At 42.0% G+C, this 13,644-nt stretch overlaps 2 protein-coding genes across 4 annotated transcripts in view; one reads left to right on the top strand and one right to left on the bottom strand.

The window, feature by feature from the left end:
• Window positions 1-893, bottom strand: part of Oxnad1 (oxidoreductase NAD-binding domain containing 1) — a 36,494-nt gene extending 35,601 nt beyond the window's left edge. Inside the window, exon 1 of one of the 3 annotated variants that reach the window (XM_013515698.1) lies at window positions 518-893. The gene's annotated coding sequence lies outside the window, so the exon portion shown is untranslated. The remainder of the gene's footprint in view (window positions 1-517) is intronic. The other 2 variants (XM_013515697.1, XM_005387452.2) reach the window with 2 other exon arrangements.
• Window positions 894-986: 93 nt separating this feature from the next.
• Window positions 987-6,949, top strand: Dph3 (diphthamide biosynthesis 3). Its single transcript, XM_005387450.2, has 3 exons — window positions 987-1,190; window positions 1,667-1,741; window positions 4,547-6,949. Exons 1-3 carry the CDS (start codon window positions 1,083-1,085, stop codon window positions 4,610-4,612), a joined length of 249 nt encoding a protein of 82 aa, XP_005387507.1. The 5' UTR covers window positions 987-1,082; the 3' UTR covers window positions 4,613-6,949.
• The last annotated feature ends 6,695 nt before the right edge of the window (window positions 6,950-13,644 follow it).

Here is a 13,644-nt window from a genome sequence, read left to right as displayed (position 1 = left end):
ATCTGGTTGTACCAAACAAGCACTAACGCTGCTTTCCAGACAGATTGCATTCAGCTTCAAAGTTCAGAGAAGACTCACGTTGATACCCACCCCCATTCCATTCCTTTTACAGAAGGAATTGGGATTCGCATAGGTAATTTGCTTCTGACCTATGGGGAAAGGCTCATATCTAGTAAGTATGTGATCTTGGTCAAAGTGTCTACTCTCTGGACCTCAGTTTAAAGATTAATAAAATGGAATTTAAAACACCCAGGGTTAACGGGAGAATTATATTTAGCATAATATCTGACACACGAATTCCCAACCAAAAAAAAGTGATGTTATTACTGTTAATACATATCATCGTAGTGAACAACGTGATCTGCCTAGCAATACAGGACTGGGCTCAGTCTCTGCCCTCCAGGTCTTGGTCCCCACAGTAACACAATTTAGGGTATCTGAAGATGTCTGGAAGAGGAAGAGGTTGGCAGGTAGTACCTGCACCCTGGAACTACCGCAAACTGGACGCCCCCCTGACCTCAAGGTCACCTGATGAAGTGAAATTCCACCAGAGCTGTTAGTCGGTCAACAGGAAGGGACGGAGAACACGCCGAGCATCTCCCGCCGCTGCCGCCTGAGACCGAGCAAAGCAGTGCCCTTGCTTTGCCGCTTGTCAGACTTCAGCCAGCTATTTAAGGCCTCTCTCAGGTCAGCAACGTGACACAGGGAAAGGAACATCACATACTCCCATCGCGCACTCCTGGGCCAAATCCCGCCTCGGCTCCTAGGAGCCTCAGCGTCTCAGACCGTGACGTACAACCGCACGACAAACTCCACATCCTATTGGTCGCGGTGCTCGACATTGCTGAGCGGAGGCGCCATTTTTCCAGAACCTCTGCCCCTAGCTCCGCCGTCGCCATGGTGACCGCGACCCGGTCACCCATTTGGCGGCCACGGCCTGGTTTGCGTCATTGTTTGTGCGCCGGAAGCGGCGCTTCTTGCACCCGTGCGTGGTGACGTCGCTGAGCCCAGCCGCAGCTACGCTAGACCCGAGGAGGCGGTGTCAGACCGCGCGGCCGTCACCCTTCGCCGGCCCCTAGACCATGGCAGTATTCCACGACGAGGTGGAGATCGAGGACTTTCAATATGACGAGGACTCGGAGACATATTTCTACCCCTGCCCTTGTGGGGATAACTTCTCCATCACAAAGGTAACTTCAGGGCCCCGCCCGGCAACTCACCGGGCTGGGCACCTTCTTGCTTTGCTCTGTTGCTTGGCGCGGTTCAGTCGCCCTCGCTGCTCTGAGTCGTCCACATCCTCGTTTCCTTCGCCTAAAATCAATACCCTGACTTCTCAGGACACATCGTTCTGGCCTGGGAGGGGTGACAGTGAACATCTGTCTCCTGGACCGCACCAGCCCCTTTTAAAGAGTCCTTTGCTAGAATAAGTGGGAAAGGAGGCTCGTTTTTATTTGCCAGGAGTTTCGAGATGACCGACCCTCGCCTCGCTTCTGGGTGTTTCCACTAAGTGTTTTCGTGCAGCGGGGGCTGGGGAGACTCCTCTGAGCTCTCCTGGGGAGCGGGGAAGGCAGTCTGCTTGCCCGTGGGGGTGGACGAGATTTGGAGGAAGGAGATGACCAAGGGCAGGCTATGCTGACCACACGTTATTTGATTGATTTTCTTATAGGAAGATTTGGAGAACGGAGAAGACGTGGCAACGTGTCCTAGCTGCTCTCTCATTATAAAAGTGATTTATGACAAAGTAAGAGATACACATTTTAAAAGGGGCAAAAGGGTTATGAGGTTATAGAAGGACCTAGAGCCACCTGGCTGTGAAATTAGGTGAAGGTTTCTTAACAGTGTGCTAGGTAAAGTGGTATTCTTTTAAAACATACTTGTAAAATGGTTAATAACCATCCATATCAGAAATCAAAATTTGTTTGCTGTGTAACTCGTTAACTTTGGAGAAGGTAATAAACTAATCTTTAATGAACATTGACTATTATAAATGAAAAAAATCATAAAGTTTATTTTATTGATACTATATTCTTCCATTCTCGAATGTGTAATTAAATTTGTTTAGAGCTCCTGAAAACACATTTTGGTGGGAGCAACTGTGATTTCTTGCTTGAGTTATACAGATAACTCTGCATTATCTTGTTTGAGGTATAATTCCAAGTTTCTGTTTTATAATTTCAGTTTAGTCTTAAGTTGTCCTCTTGCCTTTCACTCAAAGATGTTGATGTTGACAGTAGCAATGAACTAAATGTTTTTACTGCCCACCCTCACTCAAAGTTTTGTCAATACTTTGAATGAAGTCCTAAGTAAGGACTTAACTCTTAAGATTATGAGGAGAGCAGGTAAGGTTGAAACACGGAACTTCATGAGAAATAGGCCGCAGTTTCGACTATAATGTAAATTTAGTTCATTCTTGATGTAGAATGCCGTCTGGAGCAAAAAGCGAATAGGACAAGGGAAATCAGGAGTGCTGGTCTGGGAGACAGTTGTAATTTTAAACAAGGTGACCGTGGCAGGCCTCACTGAGAAAGGTCTTGCTAATTAAAGAAATAAGGGAGTGAGCCGTGTGTGTGAGAGGTGAAAGAGTTGAGCGAAGAGAACACCAAGTGAAGGAGCCCTCAGTGGGAACATACTTGGTTTTGTCAAGGAACAAAAACAGCACCAACGTGACCAGAGCAAATGAGTGAGAGTTGTCCGAAATGAAATAAATAGAGCTGGGCAGATCAATGAGAGGTTGAAGGGCCACTTTAAGGGTGTTGGCCTTTGCTGTGAATGTTACACTGAGCCACTAGAGATTTGTGAACAGAGGATTGCCATGTTCTCACTTGAATTTTAGAAGAATGTTTCTGGCTACTCAGTTCGGAGTAGACTCGGGGAGTGAAGAAACAGGGAAATGAAGTAGGAGGCTGCTCTGTGAATCTAAGCTAGAAATGGTGGCTTGGACCATGCCTCGGCAGTGAGGTAGTAAGAAGAGAGAATATACTTCAAATGATAAGGATTTTCTTACTGGTTGAGTATAGCTGGTGAGAAGAGTCGGGGATGATTTCAACATGTGTGGCCTAACTGGAAGCAGAGTTACCGTCAGTTGAGGGGAGGTAACTGTAGTTGTACAGGGGGAGTTGGATGTACTAAGTTTGAGAGATCTTATCATGCAAGTGGAGTTGTGGAGAAGTCAGTTAATATGCTTGTCTGGGGTTCGAAAGAGAAAATGCTGGGAGTGTTAATTAGGAGTTATCAGCAACAGATAGCATGGAGAGCCAGGAGATCAGGTGAGATCACCAGAACTTTCAGTGTAGATATAGAAAGAGGGGAGACCTGGGATACTCAAGGATTAAAAGGTGATGGAGGTGATGAAGAATCTGCAAAGCTGACTGAAAAAGAAACAAGTTCTGGTTGTGATAATCGAGTTGGAAGTTGAACAAGGTAAAGAGAACATCAAGAGAGAAGGTGGTAGGAGGAATACAGTGGAGGTCCGGAGGAATTGGAATATGGGATCCAGGGTAGGTGGAGGACAGAAACAGAGAGGAATAATGTTGCTGTAGTCTCATGAGGTAAGATTCAAAGTTGGTGGATTTTTAGAGAAGAAAGGAAAATGGTGAGAAAAAAGGAGTACCCAGTCCCCACTGCCAAGCCTTCTGGTACTAGGGCTCTGACAACATAGACACTACTAGAGGGGGGCCTTGGGGAAACTCTCCTTGGAGTATGGCTTCATCTCAACCTCAGCACTGTTGATATTTTAGGTGTAAAGATTCATTGTGCAGGTCTGTCCTGCACATAGGATGTTTAGCAGCATCCTTGGATTCTACCAAGTAGGTATTAATAGAAACTCCAACTTGTGTCAACCCAAAATGTTTCCAGATGTTGGTGGCAAAGGGACATTGTAAAGAAGAGGTTGAGAAAGGGAGCACTATGCTGATGATGCACCATAAATTCGAAAGGGCCCAGCAGGGTTCTGGGTAGTGGGTACGAGAGAGCAAAAGGTACAGAATAGTGCTGATCCTTAGAGATCAAATTGCAGGAGATGAAGGGTAGCCAGAGAGAGAGAGCCAGAGACACAGAGCATAAAGACCTATCCCTTTTAGTTGGAAGCACTAATTATTTTGGAGAGGATGTATATTTGAATGCCCAAATATTGAAGTAATTAATACAGAAACTTAAAACACATGCTGCCTTTTTGTTATTTCTGGTAAGTAGTTACATGAGAAAATGCTGAGAAGATGAGCGTGCTTATAAGAAAAGGTGCTTCTTATTAAATAATAAAAACATACTTTTAAGATTCTAATTCTAGGGGCTGGGGATTTAGCTCAGCGGCACAGTGCCTGCCTAGCAAGCACGAGGTCGTGAGTTTGATTCCTGGTACCAGAAAAAAAAAAAAAAAACCAGCAAAAAAAGATTCTAATTCTAATACTGATATTGCTCTTTGAACTTGAATGAATACAGCAGTGGAAAAACTAAAGGCTGGATTGATTATGTAGAAAAATGAAAGTAACATTAATATATCTATGATACAGAAAGTGAGTGGTTAATGTCATTTTTTATTCTCTCTTAGGATCAGTTCATGTGTGGAGAAACAGTCCTAGCCCCTTCAAGCAACAAAGAATTAGTTAAATGCTGAAGAAGCCTTCAGGAATTCAGATCCTGAATAAATGGATGGAAATATCAGATGAAAGGGCCTTGGCTTTCCAGTGACAACTGCTTTATGATTTGCTGTTCCATTAAGAGTGTGGATCTGTTCATCAACTGCTGAGTTTATCCTCAAGTAGAAAAGCAAGCCCATAACTTTTTATCTGGATTTCATGCTTAGAACTTTGAATTGGAAGTGTTCTGAATTACCCATCTGAATTTAAAGGAAGTACTCTCTTTCCCTTAATTTCTTCATTTTCATATCCTAAACCTAGTTTGGTATCTGATTACAGCATTATCTACCTCATTCATTAGAATTCTTTATTAAAAAGTTTCTTTTTTTTAACTTAGTTATTAAACTGAGTAAAATTAGCCCTTTCTGTGAACACTGACATCAGCTTTGTGGCTCTAAACTTAAGAAAATCCATTGCTTTGTCAGTGCTTGCAGTTCCCTCACTGTGCCGGTCTCTTCAGTCTCGCCATTATTAGAATGCTCATGTTCATTCAGTGTGCCATTTCTGTTACACTTCATGCTGAGTTCGAGTGTGACATTAAAAGGAAAGAGGTGTGGTGCATGCCTGTCATCCCAGCACTCAGGAGGAAGGAAGATACCGCAAGTTCAGGCCAGCCTGGAATACACAGCAAGACTCTGTCTCAAAAATCAGAAGAAGGGATAGCAAGGCGACACCACGGTTTCTCCATGCTACAATTTAATGACTAAGGAAGAAAGTCCAAAGTGAAATGGTCAAAGAAATGGAGTTTCCTTATATTCTGCATATTCTTTGAAAATCAGAATAAGATAGAAGGAAGCAAAATCAGTAATGAGAGGAGTGAAACGCTGCAGGTTAAGTAAATGAAATGCATGGGTGATTTTGCCACATCAGAGTGAATATTTCTGTATCTCAGTTTTTGTTTGTTGATAATGCTGACGAAATTGTACTTCAGAAATGGGTCAGTAAGTCTTTATGGCCAGTAGCAGTGCTTTCAGCGTATCACAGTTTTATGTCACTACCAAAAGTTAAAGCATCTACACCAGAAAATGAGCTTGGAAATGGGAGACCTGTTCTGAATAAGTATATCCATAGAGCACATTTAATGAATCTCCGTAACATGCAGCCCACCAGACGTGCACTCCTGCAGAGAAATGTTGCCCTGGAGAAAGGCAGAAAAAAGATAGGCTCTTAGTCTTCGGCAGTGCTGCAAGTAGCAAGAAATTAGAATCACTTAAGTAAGAATTGAAAAATTCCTTTATAAAGACAGCTTTGCTATGTATATATAAAGTTTTGAAAATACACTGATACCCAGAAGATTATTTTGGGAATGGCTCCTGTGATTAGAAAAATGACTTGTTAGAAAGTGAGTGTTCTATTACTAATTAATAAAAGCTGCACACACTCATCAGAGGTTTAAATGAAAACAATCTATATGGACTTTTTTTTTAACTTGGCAGCAGCTTTAGACTAAGAAAATTAAAAAAATTTTATGCCAGAAATGGCATAAAATAAATACAATATTTATTTTACTTATAAGTGCATTGTTAGGCATATTCCTGATATGATGAGAAATCTCATTGCTATGTGGAACTCTGATGTCCCAGAAATAATCCACACTGCTCTTGAGCAAAGTGATTGCTCAGAAGAGAACAGGGTACATGCTGACTCTGGTGGGAATGACCTGCCAAGAGAAATGAACTGTCCTGTGCTCATGTTGATGCTTCTATAGATAGTGCTAACGTGTAATCATTTTCTGCTGATGATGAATTTCAAACAGGAACAGACACTCTGATGAGCTCAGTCACTTAGTTTGTGAACTACAAAAACATACCAGGAATTAATCCTACCTTAAGCAGAAAGGAACATCAGGGTCTTTCAAGTATTACTCGACTTCCGTGTGATATGTGTGCCTTATTTATCACTCCCTGCCCCTGCCCCGGAGCACGTGTGAAAACTAACCCGGATACCATGTCTGATTAACTTTGTCGTCTTTGGCCAAGCACGTAGATTCCTCATCTGTACAGTTGGGAGACCATAGCAGGTGGTTTCTTAGCTGTCAGGTCTCATTTCAGGTGTGGCTTTCAGGAACTGAAGTGGTGATTGAAAACTATACAGTCAAAACTGAATCATGAATTAGGAAACTCCAATTTCCTCCAATAATGGGATGTTGCCACACTTCTGATTTTGGAAATTACGTCAAACTGTTTGAAAAATTCTGCATAAACTTTGTACATCCAGAAGCATTTTTCTTAGCACCCAACATTTTTTTGTAACTGTACATATTAATTTATTAAGTTGTACTGGTGTACTAAATAAAATCAGACCATTTAAATTCACTTGTTTCCATGTAGCTTTTCTTCCTCTAAATATAAAAATTTGGTATTAAGAGGTTTTGGTGTAATAATTTTATATGAGATAGAAATCTTAACCTGTTTTGGGGCTTGTAAGTTGTTACAAAGTTTTTTTGGTTTTGTTTTTTGGTTTTTTTTTGAGACAGGGTCTCACTGTGTGGCCCATTGCAAGAACCCCTCAACCAATCCTTCCATTTCAGCTACAGCCAGGTACTCTCCCCAGCTTGTCAGAGTTTTTTTTAATAGGAAAAAAATTACTACTGTTGATATAGTTTGGCCACTAAATTTTGACACTGGATCGTTTTTTGAAAAATTAAGCTTTGAATCCAGTGTCAGTAAGGCAAAGATAGTTGGTTACTTAGATGAATAACTCAGTTTGTTGCTGGAAATCCGATACGAACTATATTTAAGGCTGGTGATCAATTCTTGGAGTAGTTTGAGAGCCCATCTCTGCCCAGGACACAGTTGACTCTTTAATTCTTTCATTGTAATCTGAAGGAAGTTATTTCATCTTTTATGTCTTGGTCTGTGAAATGTTGACCATGTTTCCTCCTCCATGGGGTTGCTTTGTGAATTTGCATTTTGCAAGTGTCCGTGGGGTGCTTGCCATGTGCTAAGCTCTAGGTTAAGACATGGTTTCTGCCTTTGTGACGCTTATATGCAAGTAGAAGAGAGGAACAGAGCCCAGAGAGAAATAAACCGGATTATGTGATCATAATGGGGCAGGCGCCCATGAGTTTGAGGTGTGGCACTGAGAATGACCTGAAATATAAGAAACAGCTTTGTAAAAATCGTCAAATGAGCCAGTGACATTTTGACACAATGCCTACCATGCGTGCAAAATATAGTTACTCTAACTCTGAAAGGAATTTACTGTGAGTGCTGGCAGCGTATCCTTAAAATTAAAAAATGTGAAGTTTTGGACAGTCCCACTCCTCACCTTCCTGAATCTAGAGATAGGGACCCACCAACCCCTATTTTAACAGCCTTCCAGCAGATTGTGATGCAGCGAAAGTTTGAGAATCACTGCTTTTCAAATGTGTAGCACATTGTAATCACCAAGGATGATTTAAAAATTGATGTCACAGAAAGTCTGATTTAATTAGGGTGCAGTGTGGGCATCAATTTGTTTAAGTATCCCTGGTGATTCTAATGGACACCTGAGGCTGAGAACCGCTAGAAAAGCAGAAAATAATCACAAACAAAAAAGGACCCAATTTTTTTTTTTTTTTTTTTTTAAAAAGCTCACACCTGCCTTGCTCATTGGAACAATGAGTATGGGTTCAATTGACCACACACTTTGCATTCAGGCTGCAGTCTGCCTTAATATGCGGCCAGCCAGGACGGAGCCCTGGCTGTGCTCATGTACACAGTGGGAGAGCCCCAGTCTGGGTGGCCTCTGGCTATGTCCTCTATCTAAACAATCACATTTCCCAGGGCACATTCCGGCTGCTAATTACACACCTTATAGAAGTGACAGCTTTTGCAGGTATAAGTAATTAGGGTATCTTTAACTCATTTAAAGATGCCTGCCATTCCCTACTTCCCACCAAGCAAATTGCTCATGATTACATATTCGACTGAGAAGTCATTTTACAAATTATCCCTTGTTAAAGCTTTAAAACAAAGGACATAAAAAATTACAGAAATACTATCCCTTAGTCCCACAAAAATGGTTAAAATAGGGGTAGGATCGGGGTGGGACTCTACCTGCTACATAGAGATTTCAGAAAAGCCCTAGAACGCTAAATAAATAAATAAATAAATAAAACACTACTTTTAGATTTCTGAATGAATATTTGTTAAATTCTAGGAAAGCAAGTTAGCATTTTTTAAAAAGAATATTTTTTGGATCAGACTTTATCGCTAAAATTAGAGAAGAGAACTTGTTACTTAGTCTTCGCTGAGTCCTGGCACAGGTCAACAAATCGGGGCTCTCAGGGAAACGGAGAAGGGAGGTGCGCCAGGAGGAGGCTGGTGGAAGTCTGGAAAGGTTGCTGCCTCTATGGCACTATTACCCTGGGAGTTTGCAGCTAGTCCCTGGAAGGAGCTTGTGGTTGCTGCTGGTCAGTAGACCTGACAGGAAAAAAGCTGGATGTGCAGCAGAAAAGAGAGGATAATTAACCACCCAGCACCTCTGCATTTACCTCACCACCTGTAACTGCAGTGCTTTTCAGAGCCATGTCTCCTGCTTTCTTTCTGCCTTCCAAACCTTGCCCAAGTGTGTTTTTTAGCAAACTGTACCCAGAACCATAAAGGGATGGGGATTCTGGGAAACTTCCAGATTAGCTAAGTTGGTACAGTTTAAAATTGCCACAGTTATTGATAGTATCAAAAGCCAACCAAACCCACTTGTATCTTTTTGTTAGAAGCCTCACTAACTTCGATCCTTTTGCAACCTGTGAAATCTTTTCACAACACCTGCTGTCTGAAAGAGGGCAAATGCTGGAAAACTGACCTGGCCACTAGGGCTACTTCAGTGGGGATCAAGGGGGCCCCGCAGGCAAACATGGCAAGTGTCAGGTGTTTGATGGGAGAAGAGTTTCAATATGGAATGGTTCCCAAGCAGAGGCAATGTCTACTACAGGGTAGGGCAGCGGTGGTGAACCTATGGCACATGTGGGAGGTTTGCGTCATTGAAAGCTCTAAAAGGTTCACCATCACTAGGGTGGGGACTCCCAAACAGTGGAACAGAGCTACAGGCATTGCTTCAGTCTAACAGGGTTGACACTTGGGAATGAAGCAGCTCTTATCTGAGACCTGACCATGGGAGCAGGGCTATCACCTGGCAAAGATTTTGGACCAAACATCATTCTTACAGGGGGACTGTGTTTCTGAGTAGGGTAGAAGATTCTACCTTTGGACAAAAATTAATGTTGACAATGACAAAGGGTATCACACATATCAGGTTCTTTATATACACAGGTTGTCCAGGGTCACCTCAGAAAACACTGAATCCCAGTTACAATTTCATATAGCAAGGGAGACTTAAGATATTGATAGAGCTTGTGGGTACCTCTTAACTACCAGTTGGTATGAGGACAAAAGTGAACAGATTGGACAGGGGATTTGGAACCACTTAACTGAGTGAGATAATGGATGTGAAGCAGTTACCCAGTGTTTGCACATAATCAAGTCTCAATAAATGAAAGTTTAATCTTACATATGTCTTGGTCCATCATAAATAACTGGAGAGAATAGTCTGGGGAACTTAACCTAAAATGCAGATTGAAGTGGACTCAGCTATAACGTGTCAGAGCTCAGTCAAAAGTAGCGAAGAGGACACAATGGGGCAGCCACACAAGCACGCAGCCACACAAGCATGCAGCTCCCTGCAACCCTGCACCCAGTGTAAGCAACCTGGCCCAAAGGGCACAGCTCTCCACCAACTCCAAGCTGCCTTTACATTTTGCTTCCCTTGGCATGAGGCAAAGAGGTGCAGATTCACCAACTGACCTGAGCCTGGAAGAGAATGATGACTGGGGAAAGAAGATAGCCTGGAAAAGCAGCAGACCCAGGGAGAAAGTATGAACCAGGCCAGAAACTCTAGGCATTCTAGTGTTACCTTCCCAAAGGGACTGTGTGAGAGATAAGCACAGGAGACTTCCACAGAGAGGGAGTGGGCACTCAGGCTGGGAAAAACACAGGCCTTGCCCTCCAAAACAAGCAAGAAGACCCCATAAGTACCAATATTAAGACCAACAGTCTACTTGAACCCCCACCCCACTATCCACCTCCAGTAGAGAAGAAAGGGCTAATCACATTTCCCATCTACCAATGTGAGAAAAGATACACCTCAGCCTGAACAGTGACAACAGTCTGGGGTCAATGGACAGAGGGACCTCTTGTGCAAGGAGGGCACCTCAAAAACTCTTAGCCCTTAAAGCTGGACAGAGAAAACTCATGACTGGCTAGATTCCAAGACAACAGATCTTGGAAGGAAACTACTCATTGAAAAACAAAGAGACATTTTTTTTTCCCTATGGCTCATCTTTTTTGATTTTTCTATTTTTTAATATTTTTGTCTTTCTATCATCAGATTAGGGGGCTAGCAGTCCTCCCCCACCTTTTTTTTTTTTTTTACTTTTTTTGCACTTTTAGTTTCTTTTCTCTACTTTTTCAAATTCTTTTCCTTCTTTATTTTATTTCTTGTATGTTGCTCTCTGATTTTTTTCTTTTACTTCTTTTTCTTATTTGGTTTTTCCTGTGACAACTTTCTCAAACTATCAACTTCCTTTTAATCCTCAGTAGGACCCCAATCTCTTTATTGTCATATACCATTGATTACTTTTTCAAATTTTACTTTTTTTCATTCTCTGGTTCCTCACCTCCTCTACTTTTAGTAATATAACTACTAGCTTTATGAATATGTAGATAGCTAATGAACTCTATGCTATTGCTGTTGAATATTGTTCTATTGTTGGCAGATGTAAAGTTGTTCCATTTAGTAGATATTTACTGTAGGCCCACAGTAGGTCAATATTTGGTTTGTCGTAGTGTTTATACTATAATTATAGATCTCTTTTCTATGTTAAGGTTGGTATATTATGGATTGTTGGAGTTTGTCAATATCCAGTTTCTCTTTGATGCTATAATTAATGTTGATTTTATTACTATAACCAAGGTGACATAGTTGTTGTTAACTGATTTTTATTGAGATGCCAATATCTGTTTTGCCTTGGGTCACTAAAATACTGTGGCCCATTCCTGAACAATTGGGCCAAATATGCTGCAACCTTACATCTCAAAAAAATGGAGGTAGTTTGCTGCTGGGACAGAAGCAAGGGACAATAGTTAGCCATGCCCAGAGGACAACCCTGAAAAGTAGACATCAAATAAAGACATCAAGCAGAGAAAGAGCCTGAGAGTTGCCATCTAGACATTGGAATATAGCAATGCAAGGAAGACAGAAAGGAGAGAAATGGGTCCCTTGGGCCCCAGAAGGATCTGAAGTGAGAACTGAAGTCCATGGGGAGAGTGAAGAGAGGAACTCCAACAAAGTAGAAGGAGGTAGCTGGCAGACCCTTTTCATTAGTTGGGACTGGCTACATGGGGCAGCTATTCAGGCCTGTGGACATATGGAAATATGGTTACTGCTGGCAGTGCCAGTGGCCTCTGAGGAGAGACACAGCAGTGGAGGGAAGCATTGGACATGGAGTACTGCACTGGCTAAGGGTGAGTGCTGAGGGCTTGGTCATCCTGTGAGAGAGAGAGAGAGAGAGAGCGACTGACTCTGATCCAACTTGGAGAGGGGCCAGCTGAGCTCAGAACTCAGAATAACTGCTGGGTCCATCTAAAGGCTCCCAGCCGAGTTCAAGCCTGCAGAAGGAGCACTGACTGCTGCAGGCTGAACTGGTCTGGTCTCAGCTCCCCCACAGCCAGAATACAGCCTGAACCTCAGAGGAAATAAAGGTGTAGCCTTGCTGAGATTATCCAGTACTCCACCATAAAGCTCCTGCTGGCTTGCTTGATAAATCAACACAGATCTTGACTCTGTCTCCACACATTGTCTTCCAGTGACAGCAGAGACAAACCTGGAAGTGGACTTTTGGGGTTTTTTCTCTCCTTTACTGTTTGATCTTATTTTCATATGAGTATGAATGTGTTTTCTAGCCTCTTTGTAGTTGTAGTTCTGTTCCATTCTTCCTTTTGTTTATTTATTCTCTCTTCCCTTCCTGTCTTCTGCACCCATTTCTCTTTTTTTTTTTTTTTTTTTTTCCCTCCGGTACCAGGAACCGAACTCACGACCTTGCGCTTGCCAGGCAGGCACTTTTGCCGCTGAGCTAAATCCCCAGCCCCCTGCACCCATTTCTCAAAGTTAGTTTGATATCCCTTAGTTCTCTAGCCTTACTTTTATTCTCTTCATCTACTTCTGTATTTTTTTCCTAATCCCTTTTAAATTTTAACCCCTGAGGGTAAAATTGATATATTAAGGACTTATATACTGCATATAATTTTCTGGCTTGTTTTAGATTTTGTTATATATAACCACAAATCTAGTTCATGTGGTCAAAGGTGGCAAATTAATGGTTAGCTCAGTTTGTCACTTTCTAGGCTGTGTTTGATGCTGTTGTCATTGCTGATGGTACCACTATAGCCAAAAGTGACATAATTGTTCTAAACAGCCATTCTTTCTGGTATTCCAAGACTGAGATTGACTAAAGATCACAGAAAATACTGTGGCACAGTGCCAAAGAACCAAAGGCTGGGCCAAACAGGCAGCCACTTCTCATTCCCAACAAATTGAAGAGATAGAATCTTGCAACAGACTCAAAACCCAAAAACCATCTACACCTGGAAGACACCTCAGAGAAGTAGTCATTTCCTAATAGTTCTAAATTCTAGCAACAAAAGAAATCCACCAAAAGCAAATACAGAGCATCACCCCAGTAATTAAACTAAGAAAAAAAAAATGAGAAGGCACTTTAAAAAGACGCAACCCCAGATATCCAGTTCACCAAAGGCAAACCCATAGGGGTAATAGTGTGCAATAACCCAAAAGCCACCCACCTGGCCCCTCTGAAGTGGTAACAACAAAACAATTGAATGAGGTTCTAGAAAAAAATCAAATCAGAAATAATTTCTCAGGTAATGGCAGAGATGGTGACCACAGTAGAAACCATGCTTAGCAAACTCTAGAGCAGACACAGACAAAAAATGGAGCTTAAGAAAATTATGGA

This window comes from Chinchilla lanigera, unplaced genomic scaffold, assembly GCF_000276665.1.
Source record: "Chinchilla lanigera isolate Chin_1 unplaced genomic scaffold, ChiLan1.0 scaffold00029, whole genome shotgun sequence".
Taxonomy (NCBI): Eukaryota; Metazoa; Chordata; class Mammalia; order Rodentia; family Chinchillidae; genus Chinchilla; species Chinchilla lanigera.
This window is presented reverse-complemented; position numbering and strand designations above follow the sequence as displayed.

What these genes read in the sequence shown, in the direction of transcription:
- Dph3 (XM_005387450.2), top strand. Translation starts at nt 1,083, where the DNA reads ATGGCAGTATTCCACGACGAGGTGGAGATCGAGGACTTTCAATATGAC. An exon ending in ATAACTTCTCCATCACAAAG is followed by an intron (nt 1,191 to 1,666) that starts GTAACTTCAGGG and finishes ATTTTCTTATAG; the next exon opens with GAAGATTTGGAGAACGGAGA. An exon ending in TAAAAGTGATTTATGACAAA is followed by an intron (nt 1,742 to 4,546) that starts GTAAGAGATACA and finishes ATTCTCTCTTAG; the next exon opens with GATCAGTTCATGTGTGGAGA.